Source organism: Ptychodera flava, chromosome 14 (assembly GCF_041260155.1).
Source record: "Ptychodera flava strain L36383 chromosome 14, AS_Pfla_20210202, whole genome shotgun sequence".
NCBI lineage: Eukaryota > Metazoa > Hemichordata > Enteropneusta > Ptychoderidae > Ptychodera > Ptychodera flava.
In genome coordinates, this window is record NC_091941.1 from 8,912,286 (window position 1) to 8,932,204 (window position 19,919).

Below are 19,919 nucleotides of genomic sequence, written 5' to 3' on the forward strand. Positions count from 1 at the left end.
AAAACATTTCAGCTGTAAGTTTACCAATATCTGGTTATGAATCCAACCATCATATTTTCCAGTGGATGAAGTGAAGTTTTGAAAATATAGAAGTAATTAGCAGTAGCAACAGCTGCCAGCATTGTGATTTGCATTATTAAGTTACAGAGAGCAATAAAATAGTTTCTATTATTTATAAGATTTTGTGAACAAGCTGTTCTGTTTAAATTTTCCTCAACAGAAGAGTACACATACACTATCTTCATGCAAAGTTTTCAGTGATTTGTGATCACTGGTTATAATGGTTATAGATCAATGGTGTATAATGGTGTATAGATCAAAAAAGATGTTCAGAAACAGTAAGCATCAGTGTGGCATAGGATAGAAATTGGGCTATTTGCAAATGATGTCATCGTTCTCTCATTAATATGCAAAAATAATTGTTTGCAAATTTAGAGTACATTTTTGTTAATAATTTATGCAAGAATAACAAAAATACAACTGTAATAATCTACTGCCAATGTTACACTGAACATATGAACAACTCTTGAGTACAAGCTCCAATAGCCAAGCATGCAAAGCTGACAAAATTTGGCCAGATTCCTAGCATCCAGCAGTGTCCAATGTCACTTGCAGCCATACTTAGTAACAAATCTGCAATCTGACAAAAGAGCCCTATTAGCATGGAACATGGAAGAACAAAGAAAGACTATGGGGCATGTACACTCAACATGGTTACTAATATCATAGTTGTTTACAAAATACTCTTTCAAGTACACACTCTGGTAGTAAGAAAGGTTATGCATTCCCCTTTTGGTCAAATTACCATTCTGAACAAAATGGAAGTAAAATACATTGTCATGTCAATTACCTTTATGGATGCAACCATGGAAAGGCATATACAGAGCTCATTGATGTTGTAAAGTTCGGGTGTTTGCAATTCTAGAGGAAGGAAGGACAAATTTGTTTTGGAAACTTACTATCATGTTTGTTTGTATGAAAAACTAAAACACATGATCTGTATAGGTAGATATATTCACCCACTTTTACTGCAATGCTATTGGCTGGCAGCAATCCATCTTGATATGACCTGTAAGGTGTGGTCAGATATCTATTTGAAGGTCAGGCATTAATCAAATCGTTGAATTCTAGTCATGGAGTGTTGAAGATTTGTTTGGAAGCACTTGTGATGGTAAGGTTCATTGCAAATCACTGATTAGGTCTGATTCTCAATATATACAGAATCAGGATAATTGCTCAAAGGGCAGAAAATTCACTGAAATATGCAACTAGAGCTGCAAGTTCTTGGAATTTTCACCTTGCATCACCTGTAAAACTCATGCTCTCTGGATCTTCATTTCATTTATGACTGCACAGTACACAGTGGACTGTGATTTAACCACAATAGGTAACACTCTTTGCTTTTGTTTTTTTAAACAAAGTAAATCGTGCAAAATCAAGTTGGTGGGGCTATGTTGTTGTTCTATGAGCAGAACTATGATGGAATCACTGCCTATATCTGGAATGTTTGATGATAACACAAAAACATTGAGTATGATCTAACAGGGTTTAGTAAACTCTGAGAACAATGTCCTTTTAATGCTTTCTGTTCCAGCTATACAACATATCAAATCCAGCTTTCAATAATATACAGTATAAGTACTTTGTAATTGCTGTGAAAATTTCTTGAATGCTCTTGTAATAAAAGAATTCAATCTTTCATCTTTATCTCTGATAGTAATACTCATTCCTTTGCAAAAACATTGTATTCCATTGTCTGTGGTTTTGTGAGGAAACAGTTGTCTAAAATCAAATGTTGTACACTATGCAATTTGTAAGCACACACCGCTACACAGAATATGGCGTTCAAGGAAATTTAATATGCAACTGTGGACAAATACAAAGCAGTGATAACCTAAGAACGGAAAGTACAATGTCAAGCAAAACTAAGAAAGTAAAAAACTATGCAAAAACTATGTCACAACTAAGCAAAAAATAACTCAAAGATTGGGCGAGGGGTCTCCGCCAGTCTGCTTCCGGGGCAAAGGTTTAGGTTGCAAAGTTGTGTTTGCAGACCTTTGGAAAGCCGAAAGTGAAAGTGGTTCCACCGGGCCAGTGGAGACCACCTTCTTGAGTGGGGGTACAAGCAATGGACGGCACATAGTGGGAAGCAGACTAGTGGAGCCAAGGAGGAGATTGGGATGGTGGCGGGATAGCTTGGCAGGTAGCCTAATGGCCTAGAAGGCTTGGCAGGCAGCCTGATGGCCTAGAATGAATGAACTTGGACCAGGAGCATGAAGCAAGGCTGAGATCAAGTGCCATGTGCAAGAAAGGATGGGTAGCTAGATAACGGGTGCTAAAAGATGTCTACGTCAGCAAGATGGGTAGTTAGATAGCCGGTACTAAGACGTCTACGTCAGCAAGATGTGCAAAGTGACTTCGGGACATGTTTGTTCTGCAGGCGGCCTAGCTCCGTGGACTTACAAACTAGAATTGTGTTAACACACAATTCCTTATTTTTGTTCAGCAAAGAATAAAATGGAATCAAGATATCTCTGACAAAATTCTATCACGTAGCAGTTAGAAAGATGTGAATGTTTTAAAGCATCTATGCACCTCAAATCCCTTGTTTGGCGGCTTTGGTTTGTACCTTGATTGCTTGTAAGTGGGAAATTGCTTATGTCAAACTGATTGCTTAGTTGTTACATTGTTAGGACTGGTACTAGTCAGCTGTATGTTAGATTGCCCAAGTCAAGCAACTTTCATAGTTATACATACCATGATCCAAGTTGCTGGTTAGCAGATTCTTTTTGCATTAGGAAGTAATATCTGTATCCTTATAAATTCTTGGAAAATACTGGAATATTCAAGATGGATGAGTTGTCACGAGTTTGCTTCATATCCTTTTGGTTGTCACTAGTTTGCTTTTTTCTTGATACAGTAATGGGTTATAGGCTACAAATTTGGCACAGTGCTTTGTTAAAGATGACATTTTCATATTTCAATTTTTTTATTGTGTGTCATTCATGATCAAAACAGCAATTTCTCTGATATTATTTGTCAGTTTATGACTTCAAAACCTGGTTTGTAAGTTTCAAAGCTAGGAATGACAAAATTTGCATGTATAAAATTGTAGGGTAAATTTTGTCAATTTCCATCAAACTGTTTGCTCCAAAACCTATTGACAGGAGCATATCCAGTTCATATCTGCTCACTGAGTCACTACTAATACGAGTAGTCCACTTCCTCTGTAGGTTATCTCTGATGTGTTACTGATAGATCACATGTCCTTTGAAGTATATGGCTTGTCTGGAGTCTGCTTGATCCCATGTGTATTGTAATTAGTACATTGCTTGTCCTATTAGCTGACATTTGCCCATTGGTAATTCGAGGTTAGTGAATTGATGAAGGGGAAACAGCAGCATGGTCAGCTGGGGACAAGTTGTTCCTCATAGACAAATTAAAAACTCCAGCTCAGAATTATTTCTGAGATAATAAAATCAACAAAATTTAAACAAGAAATGGATGGTAACCAAGCAGATTACAACATTTTCTGTCTTTGAGAATTCAATCAAAATCGGGAATTTTCCGTTCAAGTCATTGATTACATTATCAGGTTTTTCTTTGGTGGAAAGTAGATTGTACATAGACAAATCACCACTTGTTTATTGTCTCTTTCAAGTTGCTCTGAGGAATAAAACAGTTATTTTGGCATTGAAATATGCTTTTGCAGTGCTTAATTGTTATATAAATTCTCCCTACCCTCCCTAATAATGGTCTCTCCACGGTCCCTCAGCCTATAGTATATCACAAGGCCAAGTACGGTGGTTATCACTGTATAACATTTTGATGGACAGTCATTAATTAGCTGCAGTAAATGTCCACCAAAATGGACAAGCAGCTCAATCCTGTCAGAGTTTCCCTATGCTGCTGGGAGGACATTTGCAAACTTGGAAAATCAGTTGAATGCGATGTGTTAAGTCATTTGCTCTCAGCTGATGGAGTTGTTTTGTGTTGAAACTGCTCTCATAAAGGTATCTATATGTATGGGTTCTGAGCCAATTGTGTCAGTGATCCACTTTGATGAGTAAAAAGAAACACATGTTTACAGTCAGGTAGATAACGCCAGAGTGTACACAGATATAGATACTTCAGTTGTTGAAGTCATCATGTCAATTGCTGATATCATCATTGTCATTTCTCTGTATGATTAATGATCACTGTGGTTAATGCATTTAGGTTAAATAGTCATTTTAAACAGAATCTGTTAGTCTTCAAGTGAAAAACACCACATTAAGTCAGTGATGTCGTTTTCATCTCCGCTATAAGATTCATATTTAAAGACTGTAACTTTTGTAGTCATTATTTTTGTCTATTCTGTACATCACCAATTGTGTCCCCAAAGCATGTTGAAATGGACATTATTTACCTTTTCCACATTCTTGTGTATACCATGTGCATGCTTATCATTTACAAGTTAATTCGAAGTCTTGACTCAATTGAATTTTTATGAGACTTTGAGTTTTCAATGCATAGTCTGTGCAATGGGCCCCGTGCGTTAATTACCCTGTACAATGCATGTCAGTCACCTTCTCAAAAGCTCTTATATTATCTTGGGCTACTGGTGAAACCTTCTCTTAATTGACTGATGTCTCTGAGACTAGGGACAAAGAAGACATTAATGTCTTTAACATGATAATCCTACCCTAAGACCATGACAGATGCATATGGTACTTGTAAGCTTTGGCACAGGGACCAGTTAGTTTGTCAATACATCAATGTGATCGAGATATGTTGTGATGCACATACTGCTCTTGCTTAGTACCTGAATACAATGTTGGATGGTAAAATATTGGTATTAAGCTTAAATCAATTGATGCAAGAAGATTTTTGTTCATGAACCTGATAGTGTTTCAGGCAGTTAATAGAGGAAGATTGTTATGAGATTGTAGTGATTTTTATGAATCATCAACGTGAAAGCTGGACAACCTGACATATTTAATAAGATTTGTGATACAATTTAATGTAAGATTTTCTGAAAACTTTTGAAAACAATTACCTTAAATGTAAAAATGCAATTTACCGGACACTTTAAAGAAATATAGCCAGCATATAAATTGGCTCAAAAAATGAGATAGGGAGGGAGCAAAACAAAGTCCATAAAGAAGTCTCAATGACATCAACCTGTTTCTTTCAATTCTTCTGCAGTGCTGCACACTATTGTAAGATGAAGATATCAGTGAAAACAAATTGTCATGGCCAAAGTCAACAGAAAATGGCACCTTGTTGGATGAGAAATATAGATTTACCCAATGCAAAGTAAAAGTTTTATCTTCTTTTAAGTATGTGAAATTACTGATTAAAGAACATAATTATTCAAAAAATGAGTGGTTGATATTTATCTGTTTCACACGCAGTCAGAAAGTCGAGACTAATTAGTGAATGTATGACAACATGGAAAGTACAATCACCTTTTATTCATACTTGTATGTCATGCATAATTTCAAAAGTTGTGTGTCCTGATAGATTGAGGTAAAATAATTTCAATAGGTGTGACCAGATAGAGGCTGAATAATTTGCAGTGATTTGACAAAAATGAAAAGAGAGCAAATATTTGTGAAAGTAATTTGACATCATAAGAGAAGCCAGTTGTGAAGAAAAATGTTGTAAAGTATATTTTATGTAGGGCAATGAGCAAACGAGGACAAGGACCTGCTGTGATGACCTTGCAATGTCAGGAAAATATATTGTGTGTATCTGATAGATGCTGATTGCAGATTAGTTGTCTGAGATAGCAAAGATGAGCATGCTACAGGTGTGAAGAGTACAGATGACTGGAACATGTCTACAGAGATGTCAACATTAATTGACATCATAGCCGACTGGGAACTGAAGGACAGTCGCAAAGTATGATCAAATTGACTACGGGTACCTAGGGACTCGGTGTCTGGTAATTAAAGATACCTTTCGTGACCGACGCTGTGTGGGGAAAACAAGGTGGCCAAGCCTTAAGCTTATTTTAACTGTGTAGAAGTTGAGAGATAAAGACGAAGATAGGCTGAAGTTCATTGCATCCTTTGAAAATAGGGAGAGAACTTGGACAAGGTTGTTTGATGATCAGTTCTTGTTCACAGGATGATGTTATTTGATTGCCTTAGTCATTAACAGATAATGTATTAGATTACATCTTTTATCAGTGGTTACTTAGAATCAAAGTAATTTATATGACTAATATAATTTCTCCTGTGGACAATAGCCGTAGGATTCTTCCAGAGTTGTAAATCAGTGTTTTGCTATTATGACAGTGCGGAAGAGTAGGAGTGATGCCAAATGACATCCTGTGCTAATTTATCAAATCCTAATATAACATAGTGATAGAAATGTAACTGAATACAAGCTGAGTTCATAATTTAGGGTCAATAACCGACTGGGTAGCAACCAACAGTTTCTTTACAGTAAAGATTTTTATTTGGAAGATGATTCACTGGCATGTGCGTGATTGTCGAAATACGCTAATTCAACTCATAAAATGTTTAACGGAATGAGAAATGCTGCTTGCCTGATAAAAGATGTAGAAATATTAATTTATCGTTCAGGATATGTACCTTCATTAGTTTGAAATTTATGTTTCTTATTTTATTGGCTGTGCATGCACTTTGCAACAGCCAACCATTCTGTGATTCTTGCTATAATATGGCAAAACAAACTATGATTTGTGATTTACAACAACAACAAAATTGTTGTCCCTTTATGGCCTACTAGTATTTAATTTCAACGAATTACCAAGGAGTGCTTTGAGCCCAGGTAAGACAATGTCACTGGCCATGATAGAGAAACATTTTCTTGATGAACAAATTATTGAGTCATGTTATTTTCCATTTATTGAAAAAATAAGAAGTCTCATCATCTTTAACTTTCATCGTTACATTTGTTGAAATCATTTAAAAGATTGTAATTTTGCATTTTTGAAAATATTTTTGTCTACTCGAACAAAACTTGCTCTTCTCAGAATTTCCTGTTACCATCACTTTGAAATTTTGGTCAGTAGATTTCATGGAATTCTCTTATAATTTTTTCCAAAATTGGTACTGAATCAGCATTTTATATATCTAGATCAGATTATTTGCTGTAAAAAAATGATTTTCATGAGCTGTCTTTCTGATTGCTTTGAAATTTCAGTCAGCAAATTCTCAGCAATTCAAAACTCTGATAAATAATCTGTATTCTCTTCATGATAACGTAGTATTTGAATGACAAGCTTTCCAGAAAGTGGTTGACTGCAGGTTTTGAAACCAGGTTTCCAGATTCTCGTCAATCATCTCATTTTTGTGGGCTTTTTAATTATGACAACGTGCAGGATGCTTATTTTTTCATCAATATTTTGTAGGTTATGCTTAAAATTTCATCCTCTGCCAATTTTTCAAATCTGCTGGCTTTGATGTTTAGATTTTAGGGATCAGTTCATGTTGTGCTCTTGTGCTGAAAGCGTTTTCATAATAAAAATGAATTCTATAAACATTACTTTAATAAATATTATTCTATGAATATTACTAGCATTTCACATTTTCAATGTATATCATTTTACTGTATTAGTATACACCAAACGAAACGAGACTATAATGTATATGTTTATCAAGTACATGTACTGTTGTTCAGTGAATTTCACCAACCACTATATTCTTGCAGCCTGAAACAAGTAAATGTATAGCTCTGTTGGTAGCATCATTTTATATGCTGTGTTCACAGTTCATTCAACACATTGCCCTCAAAATTCAGATAGAGGGCAGAAATCATGCTGCATTGTTGGTGGTATAACAAATATCTATATCTATATCAATATTGATCTGTGAGTTGGAGATTGTACAGTGACTGATGTTGAAAGGTGGAAAATTCATGATGTCACAGAGTTAGTGAACATCTAAACCAAAAATATTATTGTGCGGTTTTCAGTGACAACTTGTTATATTTATGCATATATTGCATGGAGAGCTTTTTATAACAGTCAGTGTGTGTATTTGCTATGTGTATGTGTGTATCTGTATGCATGTTGACTGTAAAAACTTGAGAATCACTCCATATCATTTCACTCGTTGTTCGGCGGATGTATAATTGGTTGAAGATGGTGTACTGCCAAAGTGATTAAACTAGTCCTGAAATATGCAAGTGACTTTAGAAAATGTAAAATATGGTCAAAAATAAACCGTATTCACAAACTAAAGGTCTGTTTGTTTTCCACTGTTCATATAATCCTTAAGATAACTATACCCATATTTTTTCAACCTAAAATTTTTACACATAAATTTTCATGATTTGCCCACTTATTTTGTTACTGTGAAAAGACTGAAATCTTCCTCTCTGAAGCCGTGTGTCAGGTAGTTTTAAAAAATCTGGTATGTGGGTGTCTAAATATGACCTCATTTGGGTTTGTTCAAATGACGATAATATCAGTGTATGTGTAATTGTATGTGTATGTGATGTGCATCTATTTTTGAGGGCAGTATTTTCTCATTTTTGGTTAAAACATTGTCTGAAATGGTGGTAAAATTTAAGCATGATGTAAATTTTTGGGACCAATTTTCCGACAGTTGATCATAACACCATGTCAGAATCTACTCTACGTTTAGTTTTCAAATATTATTCGCAGATTCTTAGGGATTATTTCATTCAGATTATTTCAAATATATAGCTTGAAATAGATTTTTTTGCCAATATTCCTGATATGTCTGTCATGTTTTCCAACAAAATGTATCAGCTTTGAAGTCCTGGTTTTTGCATAATGACTGCATCATAGTTTATCAACAATGTATTTATTCAAAGTCATCTTCCCATATCATCCAACACAAGTCCCTCTTCTGACATTCTTGAAGTGAATGATCGTGTTGTGTGAGTTTCATATAATTTACCAGCTTTGCTCAAAAGTTCAGTGCTTCAAGTGATGAGTCGGCATGTGCAGGTAAAATCAGAAAATATTCCCTTTTCATTTCAGACATGCTCAGTGTGTACATTCAGCAGGCAATCTGCTTGCTAGAAGGTTACATGCATATGCACAGTGCAGCATAGACCCAAGTATTTTGAGCCCTGAAATGATGTCCAAATATCTAAATGTCTAGTTTTTAGCTGGCCATGTATGTCACATTTTGTTTATATATCTTGTTCTCTGAAACTGCATGTCCTTTAGTTGTCAAATTTGGTAAATCAAACTGATGATCAAATAGGAGTACAGTGTCATTGGTGCTACTTTTTGGATTCTCACTAGTTGACATTTTTTTTCAAAAACAGTTGTTTCCTTCTTTGTAAGTATTGCCAGTGAACACTTTTAGTTTAGAAAGTTTATCACACACAAGAAATTTGTTGAGATTTTCTCCTCTGAAAAGATGACCTATATTTTTTTGGATGCCAAGGTTTGACTGGACAAATGATCAAATGATCAATGGACATTGAACGGTGATGATGAATCAGCTATTTTCTATGCGTCCAGTTAGCTTTATGACAGGTTAAAAGTTTATGCTCATTTTTTTATTGCCCCATGTGGCAATTTCCATCATGAAATGCAGTCCAAAAGTCCAAACATTATCAAAATATTATCAAAATAATCAGTCTCAATTAAAGATGATGAAATATCCACATCTCTGGAACTTTTGTAGCGAAGTAGTTTACCTGAAATATCTGCCTTCTTTGGTCTTTAACATTTTTAAAAACATGGTGCTTGTAATTTCAAGGACTGTTGTTTGAATATTTGATAACTTTGAAATTATTTGCTTTCAGTTTACAATCAAATTAGGTATCAGTAAGTCCATATATGTTGATTGTTCCCGGTACATAAGGAGTTCAAGAGAGCTTCATTTTTCTACATGATGAAATAAGCTAGCCTTATTAACCTGTTTAGCCGTAAAATAGGTCACAATTTGAGTGACACCTTTGCAAAGACTGTAATCAGGGTGTGGGTCTGTTTTCCGGACACTGTCAAGTAACCATGGAGACTATCCAAACATTAATTTTAAATCATTAATCCAACTTGGTATTTCAACATAGTGGTCTATATAGCTTGACAGGAAGACACTTACGAAGGCCGCCAAGGGTTTTTTTTGGTGTTATGTCACTCGCTGTTGCAGTAACAACAGAACACACGTTGTTACATTGGATATCAAAGTGAACTTGATGACTCAGACTTGGTTGTCAAGGAAACGAAGGTTATGTCAAGTTTTAGCAATCGGTGTCAATGTGCTATATCCGCTAGCCCCACAGATGTTGAAGAATCATTATGTCAGCATTGGAGATATTTCTGCCAATCTGCTGTATGTGTTCCTGCACATATATGTGGTCATGTAACTGTAATACCAGATACTATGCTTCACTATACCTGCACTCAAGGCAGTTACAAGATTCTTTGCTGGACAGACGTGTGGGTTAGTAATGGACTTTAAGATTCACGAGGGGAGTCCGTGGGTGTTTAAAATGAAATATGAACAATTAGAAGTCAGGATTGATTGGTTCGTATCACCTCGGATGATGCTGCTTACAAGCTAAAGAAAGGTCAGTGTTTACCCAAGGCCTTAGCCCTGTAAATGAGTGGGAATTGTCGATTCAGTTATTATTTGGCGTGATATCCAAGCGACAGAAATCTCTCAGAAATGTGAACTCTGAGTTTGCAAATCTGGACTTTGCCACAAGATGTTTGATCGATTATCCCAAGTAGGAGAAAAACATCTTTGTGAAAAACTTTAGTAGGTATTATAGCACATTGATAGATTGAACTATTGTTGAAAGTCGTGACCTATTAATTTCCTTGCATATGCATTCAAGTTGTTATTGTGATATTATATTTACAAGTGTTGTATTTTAAGATTGAGTTACTTCTGTCATCCAGGAGAGTAGCAACCAAAGGGAAGGACTACCATACAGTGTTCCCTTTAACAAACATGTCTTTTTTGGAAACTTTGCGTCAATCTGGCAAATTGTGGAAATTCTTTATATCAGCCCTATATCTGTACATGTAAACCAAAAATTTGCTTGTGTCACAGGCAATTTGTTTGCATCATGGCATGTTATATTTGGGAGAGGGCACAGTGCTACCATAACACAATAATTTCATTTCATTAAGCATTTTCAGGGTACACAGGATACAGTTTTGACAAATGTTCGACAACTTAAGCATTAATTACAATATAAGCTTGGTTTTGTGTTTGCTGCCTGGAGTTTATATATAATGAAGTCGAATTCAGTTTTGATAAGATATCAGTTATTAACATGACTGTTTGAATTTTTGCAAAGTGCTTAAACATTTGTAACACATTTGTAACACGACTGGAGTTCAATGAAGCTCCCACATATTTAACCCACTGGTACACACACACACACACACACACACACACACACACACACACACACACACACAAATACACTCATAATCAATTTGACTCATCATGGAGATATTGTTTTGGCAAGGCAAAGTATTATATTTTTTGAGGCTCACTGTTTTTGATGTAAAAATTGGCATGGAGTGTATATTTTCATTAGAAAATGATTTCTCTTGACAACAAAAAAGTTTGTGATTTGTATGAAAACACATTTCACAACATTGACTTTGGTGTCACCTCCATCAATTACTGCTTTTCTTTCTGTGAAAAGTGATGATGTATCATAATACTTGAAAGTTTGCTGCAGCAACACTGTTGCAGTGACTTCTCTTGCAATTTGCACTATATACTTTTTTCATCATGACGCTATTTCAAATGATACCATGACAATTGAAAACAAACTTGCTTTCAAACTTTTGAACAGAATATAGCAGAAATTCCATGAACTTTTTTGTAATTTCCCTCATTTGAAAAGTCTATGAGATGATGAAGACGTACTATTCTTGACAAATCATTTTGCATAGGAGTCATTATTGGCTTGAGACTGTCATTTCATCAAAATTATTGAATACATTATTCATTCTCAGTCTGTGCTAACTGTCTTTTACTGTACATGTACTTTCTTCTGAACTTGCATCAGAAACTTCCTTGTTTGAACTTTGAACCAGGAAGTGACATCATGAATGTCAGAGGCAGCCTGTCAATCCAATTAACTTTAATCCAATCAGAGGTCACCTTGACTCCGCCCACATGATCCACATATTTATGAAGCATGGTTTAAATAGCGTGAGTAGTAAGTCGATTAAGGTGAGTAAACACTATCATTGGTGAACCACTACAGCATGGATTACATGCTGTTATAGTAGCCCACTGTCAATAGCCAAGAATCATGTAATTGATACTGCTGCCAGTTCAGAAAAAAATGTTTCTGTTTTAGTCAGAGAAGGGAACAAATATGCATAACTCTCACTGCATTTGAAATATCGTTCAATGTACGTGGGCAGACAGTGCACTAGTGAGCTTGATACATGATCAGTGAGTAGGGGTTTTGTCATGGCTACTACAACTTCCTCTTTTCTCCTCGTGATTGCAGTCATATGCTACGGGTGTGCGGCTGTCGTGGATGGAGACACAGCAGAGAACAAAGATGTTCCACTGGATCAGAACGCCGTACAAGCTTTGTGTGCTGCACAGTGTTTGGCAAACTGTGTCTTGCATGAGGTGAACGTGAGTAGCATAATTTATAGAATTCTACTGCACTAAACAGGCTCTTGAATCAAAGCCATTGAAGCTGCAAAACTCGTACCCATCAGCCGATTCAAATTGTAAATTTTATTGAACTCTGCTGCAGCTAGAGCTGTAAATGCCGTACTGGTATGAAAATTCTTAACATATGTGTGGAAAAGCAAGACAAGACTTTGTTGGATATTTACTTTTTGTTAATTATTGAAGAGAGTGAATTTTATTTGATTTTAAATTTTTGACCCAGTTTCTTTATCATTCTGAAAGATAATTTTAAAACAAATAATGCTCTTTCATTTCATTCTACTCTATTAGGAAAAATTACCTTATTTAAAAAAAGCACTTTGACCTGGCTTTCTCCCAAATTCAACGCACGCCATATAATTTATTCCTTTATACTATATATCAATCAAAATAAAACATTTTCATCTCCTTGTGTGAATGGCAACACATCTTAGAGCTGATAGATTTTGCTTCAATGCAAGAATTCGAGGAATTCATTTGACTTGGCAAATAAATGCCCGGAGTAATATCCTAGATTTGTTATTTCAGACCAACACCGGCTAGTACATTCACTTAGATTCATGATGGCTGTTGTGAACAAAGTGGACGAGTCACCCCTTCAGAAACACTGTCAAAATTGCATGTTGCTTTTTAAGATGGTGAACATTTTGTTAATACCACTGTGCTATCATGTGCAAAAAAAATAAAATTAAACAAGGTATACAATTGAAGATCAGAAATCATCTCATATGTAGGCATCATAGATATTTTTAAGATTAACTCTCTTCAGATTTTTAATGAGATATATTTTATTTCCCTTCCAAAAGCACTAATATAAAGAAATGCGGGCTGATACATATTTTGACAGCGGTACGTGTGGCTAAGGTAAATTTGAACTGTAAACCGTATGACATACAGGGTAGTCTGCTTTGCAAGGATTTTTGTAAGGTCAAGAAATTTTATTGACTATAATCATCAAAATGAATAGTTTTTACTTTAATATTTCATACAGGAGTGCTTGTTCCAGTTTCATGGTATGAATAAATATTTTGTATTTAGATTACATTATGTATTTTTCATTCAAAACAATTGTCAGTGAAAAATATGACATTGCAAAAGTCACTACAAGCATACTTGCTGGAAATTTCTGAAGTAAAGTGTTATTTCCACCATTGGCATTTTATGTTAAATCATATAACAACAAAATCTTTTTTGGTATTGCTTATGAACCGTGAATTTATGAGACTACATAGAAAGAGAAAGAGATAAATATACAGGGAAAACAGTAAAAATGACTGAGAAACATAAGATAAACAGACCGAGATAAGCAGCATTTGATTCAGTTTCTGTGTTTAGTGAGAGTGTGTTAAAATGGCATAGCCCTTCAAAGGTTGCAGAGGTTAGTTTGATGAAATTATCAACTGTTCTGCTGTATTCTAGATTATTGCATTATCCATTTTTAGGCACTGTGGTGGTTTTTGACAAGTCTTCCCCTTGTCGTTGTTTTACAATTTCCACTTTTCAGTCATTGAATTATGAAAATATTTTTCACTTCACGAGAGAGATTGATTTGATGTTTGAAAGTGATTGAATAAATGAATCAGTGATTTGATATCAGTTTCAGTGAATAGGTCTATCTATGGAAATCTTTAAAAGATGTTACGTTGGGTTCTTTTTCATGTGTACTGAGATATTGATTGATATTTCTTCATCTTGTCTTTATTAAATAATTGTCTAGTCACTTTTCCAATCAGAGGTTGAATGCGTTTTAATAGATTCCTTTTTGTTGTCAGCCTGAAATATTTTTGCTTTCTTCCCTCCTATTTATTTTGTCACAGATACGTTTCCCAGAAGTGTTTTTTCATTGATGCATTACAATAATTTGCATACTCAGTTCTAAGAACTCCCCAAAAATAGGAAAATCCTTTGTAAAATATAACTGCTTTGTTCTAGATTAATGAGCCAAATATTTACAGTAACTGGGTAAATGTCAATGCTATTGGTTTATATTACAGATTAATGATATTCTACCCTCTGACAAAAAACAGTCAAGGCATGAAAATTGGGAAAAAACCAACAAAGGATAGATAAGCAAGCCTGTACAAATGCCTCATCCTTGTCAAGGACTATACAGACACCGAAGTTTATCTCATCTAATGTGGAAATTGAATGCCCTAAACTTGATTATTGAGCACTGAAATGAGAATATGCAGCAAGTTGGAAACAGTGGAATGGCTTTCTTTTATGTATAAATTACCTAGTATGTGAGTGTAGTATAGCCGTAGCTTTAGGCACTCAGACATTCAGTAGGTCTTCGGAGCGTACCGCTACGATGGAATATATCAGCGTTACTGCACAGTCCCTGCTACAGTACAAATCACCCCATTGCTTTAGATTGCCTTCAATTGCCTCTAAATGGCCTGTACTTTGCCGTGAGAAACTCAGTCCCTTTGCAACATTTCACTTCTGTGGTCATTATGTCACTTTTACATCCCACCAGAGACAATTTCTATACTTTGTTTCAAGGCACTACAACAATAATGATTCTAAGTAGGTTTTTAGAACATTTAAATATGCGATATTCATCAAATACATTTTTTTTTTGTTTTCAAGTGACTTCCAGTACTTAGACATCACAGCTTCAGTTGACTCTTTAATTTATGAAATTAAACTTTTTGTAGCATGTTTGATGAAAATAAAATAGACAAAATCTCTGAAATATTTATAATAGGAGGGTGTAATTACAGCTGCTGTGCACAAGGGAATTAATTTTATTTCCTTTTCATAATTTACACGATAGTGAATCAAACTAGTTACAAGTATGTATAACACAAAGGAGTTTTGATTATGGCTCTCAGCATCAGTGTGAATCCAGCTGAAAAATATCCAATATTCTCCAGAAACACACATAAAGACATATTCTTAATTTAATTACTGTATTAAATTTAATATGCCTACTGGTAAGGCTCAAATGAAATCAGAATCACTGATGTATGTGTATAAGGCTTTCCACATAAATGTTGTTTGAGGTAAGAAATAAAATAAAAAGTTCAGTGTAGTTTTTTGTAGATCACTTAATTTCCTTGCCTTGTGTCATCTCAGTCACCACGGGAGTGCTTTACCCATCTACTGTCATTATGCAGCATATGTTTTTAAGTAGGCTAGAATAGATGGATCCGTACATGAGGAAATTGGGATGGGGGGTTTAGTGAAAGCTGGTAAACATAATAGGAGCTTCTCAGTCATTTTATAGCGGTTTCTCTTGAAATACCAAAGTTGTAATTCAAGGTACAACAAGACAACAAGACTGCTTCTGATGTTCCCTGGTTATCTACTTGTTGTTTTCAAATTTCAGCAAAATACACTTTTCATCGAGTTATTATCCTTTCTCAATCAAAACGACAAATCGTTTTTTTTCCTTTTGCTTCTAAGATATTGATTGTTGAGTATTTCTGTAAGTGAATCAACAGTACCGGTATGTCTGTAGATTATTGTGGAATGATTAGAAACAACCAAATACAGGATAATTACAAATGCATATCTAAATATCAGCAAGCCTGAAGGAAGCTTGGGTCATGTTAAGCATTATTGCAATTTAACATTATCAAAGGGGTTTTATTTGTATTTGTTTAGTAAGAAAGGTGCCCTAAGATGTGCAGGAGAATTTTGCTTAGCTGTAATCAGGTGTTCACCATAACCAATAGGAGGCTCACAGCATATCGGCTAAAACACGTCACAACTTGATAGTTTAAGTAAAGAAGTATCTATAATGTGTTCCTGTGCGGTCATCAGTAATCAAGAAAATGAAAACTTTTGACAAGGTGTTTCCATGGTAAAGTCGTTTACGTTTGATCATGGAGTCTGTCAATTGAAGATTTTATTCAAGAAATTGTTGTTTTGTGGTAATTCAATTAAAAGGCAAAAACAACTCATGGACAAATATCTATTTCCACCTTCACCTTCGACCTTATGAATGGATGACCTGCCCTCTCATTTTATAATCAAACATCCATTTCATGTTTACGGCAGCAATAAGCTGGTGTAATTACCACAAAAAGATCACAGCACGTGTGTCTTTGTTGTACTTGGCCTAACAAAACACCTGTAGTCAGCGCAAGTAACTTCATCTTCTTTATAATACGTGTTTGAAACAATTATTTCATGCATGAGAGCTTTAAAAATGTCCTTTACTTCAAAAATCAATCGCTGGTATATTTCAAGCGAAATGAATGTCATTCAACGTTGCGGATGCGCCATGGTAAACTATGAATGTCAGGAGTAGTTGCAATGTATTAAGAGGAAAAACAGTAAAAAGATGCCAGATGAGTTTCAGATATTTTGACACAGTCTCATATCTTTAAATTACAATAAAAATACACTTTGTTGCCAAATTAATACATTACAAAATGTTTAAATTTATTTCACAGGAAAGAAACAGTTATCAGATGACTGTATTGAAATATTTTAGGTGGTGAAAATGCTTAAGGAAATTTTAACAAATGTCTTTCAACATAAAAAGTGAAAACCTTGGTTGACCATGCAAATATATGGATTTATCAAAGGAAATATGCCAACAAGGCTCATTCAATGAGTTTGAAATGTCTACCACGCTCTGTGTTAACCATGTAGGAAAAATAAATTTTTATAAAAGCAAGATGCTATAAGACTGATTTCTTAATAGTTTAAAAATAAGTCCAAAGCTGCTTTTCTTTAATAAAGTTCTGTCACAGTTCCATGAGCTCACTGCATATGATCGTGCCGACAGTGATTCTGAAAAAGTAATTATTTCTTAATTTAAGCTTGCACACCAGAGTAAACTGATGGCATGGGAAGACAAATAGAAGACAATTTCTGTCTTTGCTGGATTTATCCAACATCCTTTGTAGAGACCACCTGTTAGACTTGCACAGAAGGGGAGCTCTGAAAGCAGCTCAAACAGCACTGTTGATTGTTTACAATGCTGCAAATGCAGTGAAACACTGTGGTCTACAGTCTTTATTTACTAATGACACAATTTCCCTGCTCAAATACACTTCAGCATGTTTTAATTTCCCCACAAGGCCAAATTTTCAGTTAGCACTAGTAAGGAAAACAAATGTGAAACAAATATTTGTTCTTCTGCCATCTTCTTTTGACTTTTGTTACATTTCATTTTGTAATTGATATGTTACCGTGAAATTAATTGAGTTTTCTTGAATAGATGTATATTCCTTTACTCTGCTTTGTTTAGATTTTGTAGAGTTTCGATCACCCATCGCTAATTATTTGTTTGTGTAATTTGTGCACTCAGTCCAGAACACAGAGAGAAGAGTACTGAAGCGTTAACAACAGAGAAATATACACATTCTAATGTCATGAATTTATCATGGTGACAATCAATTTAGTAGCAAGAAATAATTTGAACATTCGCTTTGCTTTAAGTGTATTTACATTTGGGGTTTTTTAATAGAAAATTGTCAGAATTTCTCACTTTGTGTCAATCTCAGAAATTGTAGACGCTTTGATTACAGCTGTGATTACTGTAACGGAAATCCAAAACTACTGGCCATGCAATGTGACAACATGCTCAGTTTTTATGTTTGATGATGGCTCAAGCCTTTCCTAAACTGCTATGCTTTGATAAACATTTCTTGATTATTTTGTCTACAAATCATCCGCTCGAGGACATTTCATTGATTTCTTACAAACTGAAACTTTTTACCGTCTGACCAAGTGGCTTTCAAATTTATGACAGCAATCTGACTGTGAACAGTGTAGAGCTTGCTATAGTCAAGCATTATCTGAACGCATCGTTAAAAGCAATCAATAACATGTGTAAGTGAATTGTGCTTCACTTTCTATTTATAAGCAATCAAATTGAATTCATGATAATTTCTTGGAAATTATTCTGTTTCTTTCTGTGAGACATTCCATTATTGAATATTTCTTGAATATATTGACTGTCACTTTTTAGTTTAAATATCAGGAGTTTGCATGATGCTTTATAAATCTATTTCCATGCACTTATCAGTCAATCCATTTTATATGACCACAACAATATTAGACAACTCAGAAAATATACACATGCTGTAACATCTCTGTTTGTGTCATTATATTTTGTATCATGATCAAGCACTGTCGCCCATTGGCAGCCATTTTTTGTCATGATCTCTCTTTTCTCAGGTACTACTTCTTCTTGACTTCTATGACAAAGATGATTTACAAACTATCACATACATATCTAGCTCTAGATTTCAAAAGATTCATGGAGGCCATGTAGTTGCCATTTAACTGCTTCCATTCAGAGACTGGGGGAGCCTTAACTGAAGCATATCTCTTAAATTGCTGCTATCCTAACTGTTATTGTGATAGAGAAATGACAGGCAGTCACTGCCTTTTTATCTCCTGAGCTGCCAGTTCATGCCCTGATTTGTAGGTTTGCACATTCTTAGATTTTGTCCTCAGTCTGGGCCAACAGTTTTCCATGAAACCATCCGTGTGTGATGGCATTCAAATTTGTTGTGTACACACAATATGGGTTTCTAGGGTTGACGTTACTGAGATTTGTAATTTGCATATTTGGTATTTTTTCTGACTTTATTTGTATTATCTCAGAAACCACTTTATAGTAGCTTTTAAGTTTGGTTCACAGGTTCCAAAGGAGGACCATTACCAAACCAAAATTGTGTTTTTCGAGATACTTTTATTAAAAGTTTTGGAAAGTGACAAGCCAGGTAGCATTGACAGTATGCTTTGTAGTTCCTATGGATTATGTCTCACAAGTTTGCCCAATTAAAGAGTAGTAAAGTTCCACCAACATCCTTATTTTGAAAATGTTATCCATCTAGTGATTATTGTCAGACTCTTCACACATAATTTTCTGACACTCTGATATGATTCATCTTGAAATTCTTGTAGAATGATCAACATTGATATAGTCTTTTTATCAATATGTAGCTTTTTCTATGAAATGATGTGGACCTGTATTCCTAGCCTTGACTTACTACTTTTAAAGTAGTTAAGTAGCTTTACGTGATTACCCAGGTTTTGACATTTTGAACCAATCTTGATAGGTGTTGCATGCTAGCAGGGTACACTTATGCTCCTAAATCTGGTTCTATACAGCACTTACCATATTTGTGGTTTCTACCCTACATTATTTAATGTGAAACACTCTTCTGTTTTTAAGACGTGATCAATTATGATTTTTGGATTATACACTATTTTATGATACCAGAAACTCAGAAAAATCGACTCTCATGTCTTTTCTTGGCAGTAATTTCAAAATATATTGGCATTTGTCTTAATTTTCCTCTTCATTTTATCACCAAATCTACAAAACTGTTCTCCGAAAGAAGT

General features: G+C 34.8%; 1 protein-coding gene across 4 annotated transcripts in view; it reads left to right on the plus strand.

Annotated features, from left to right (window-relative positions):
* The window catches only part of LOC139149226 (vascular endothelial growth factor receptor 3-like), a 65,834-nt gene that overhangs the window by 2,012 nt on the left and 43,903 nt on the right, over window positions 1–19,919 (plus strand). Inside the window, exons 1-2 of one of the 4 annotated variants that reach the window (XM_070720825.1) lie at window positions 10,221–10,512; window positions 12,430–12,563. The exons of 1 other annotated variant lie outside the window; for it this stretch is intronic. Coding sequence is in view for 1 of the 3 variants with exons in the window: in XM_070720823.1 (XP_070576924.1) it covers window positions 12,390–12,563 (174 nt within the window). In the remaining 2 variants the exon portion in view is untranslated. Of the gene's footprint in view, window positions 1–10,220; window positions 10,513–11,375; window positions 12,564–19,919 lie in introns of those variants that run through there. 2 more of the 4 variants (XM_070720824.1, XM_070720823.1) reach the window with 2 other exon arrangements.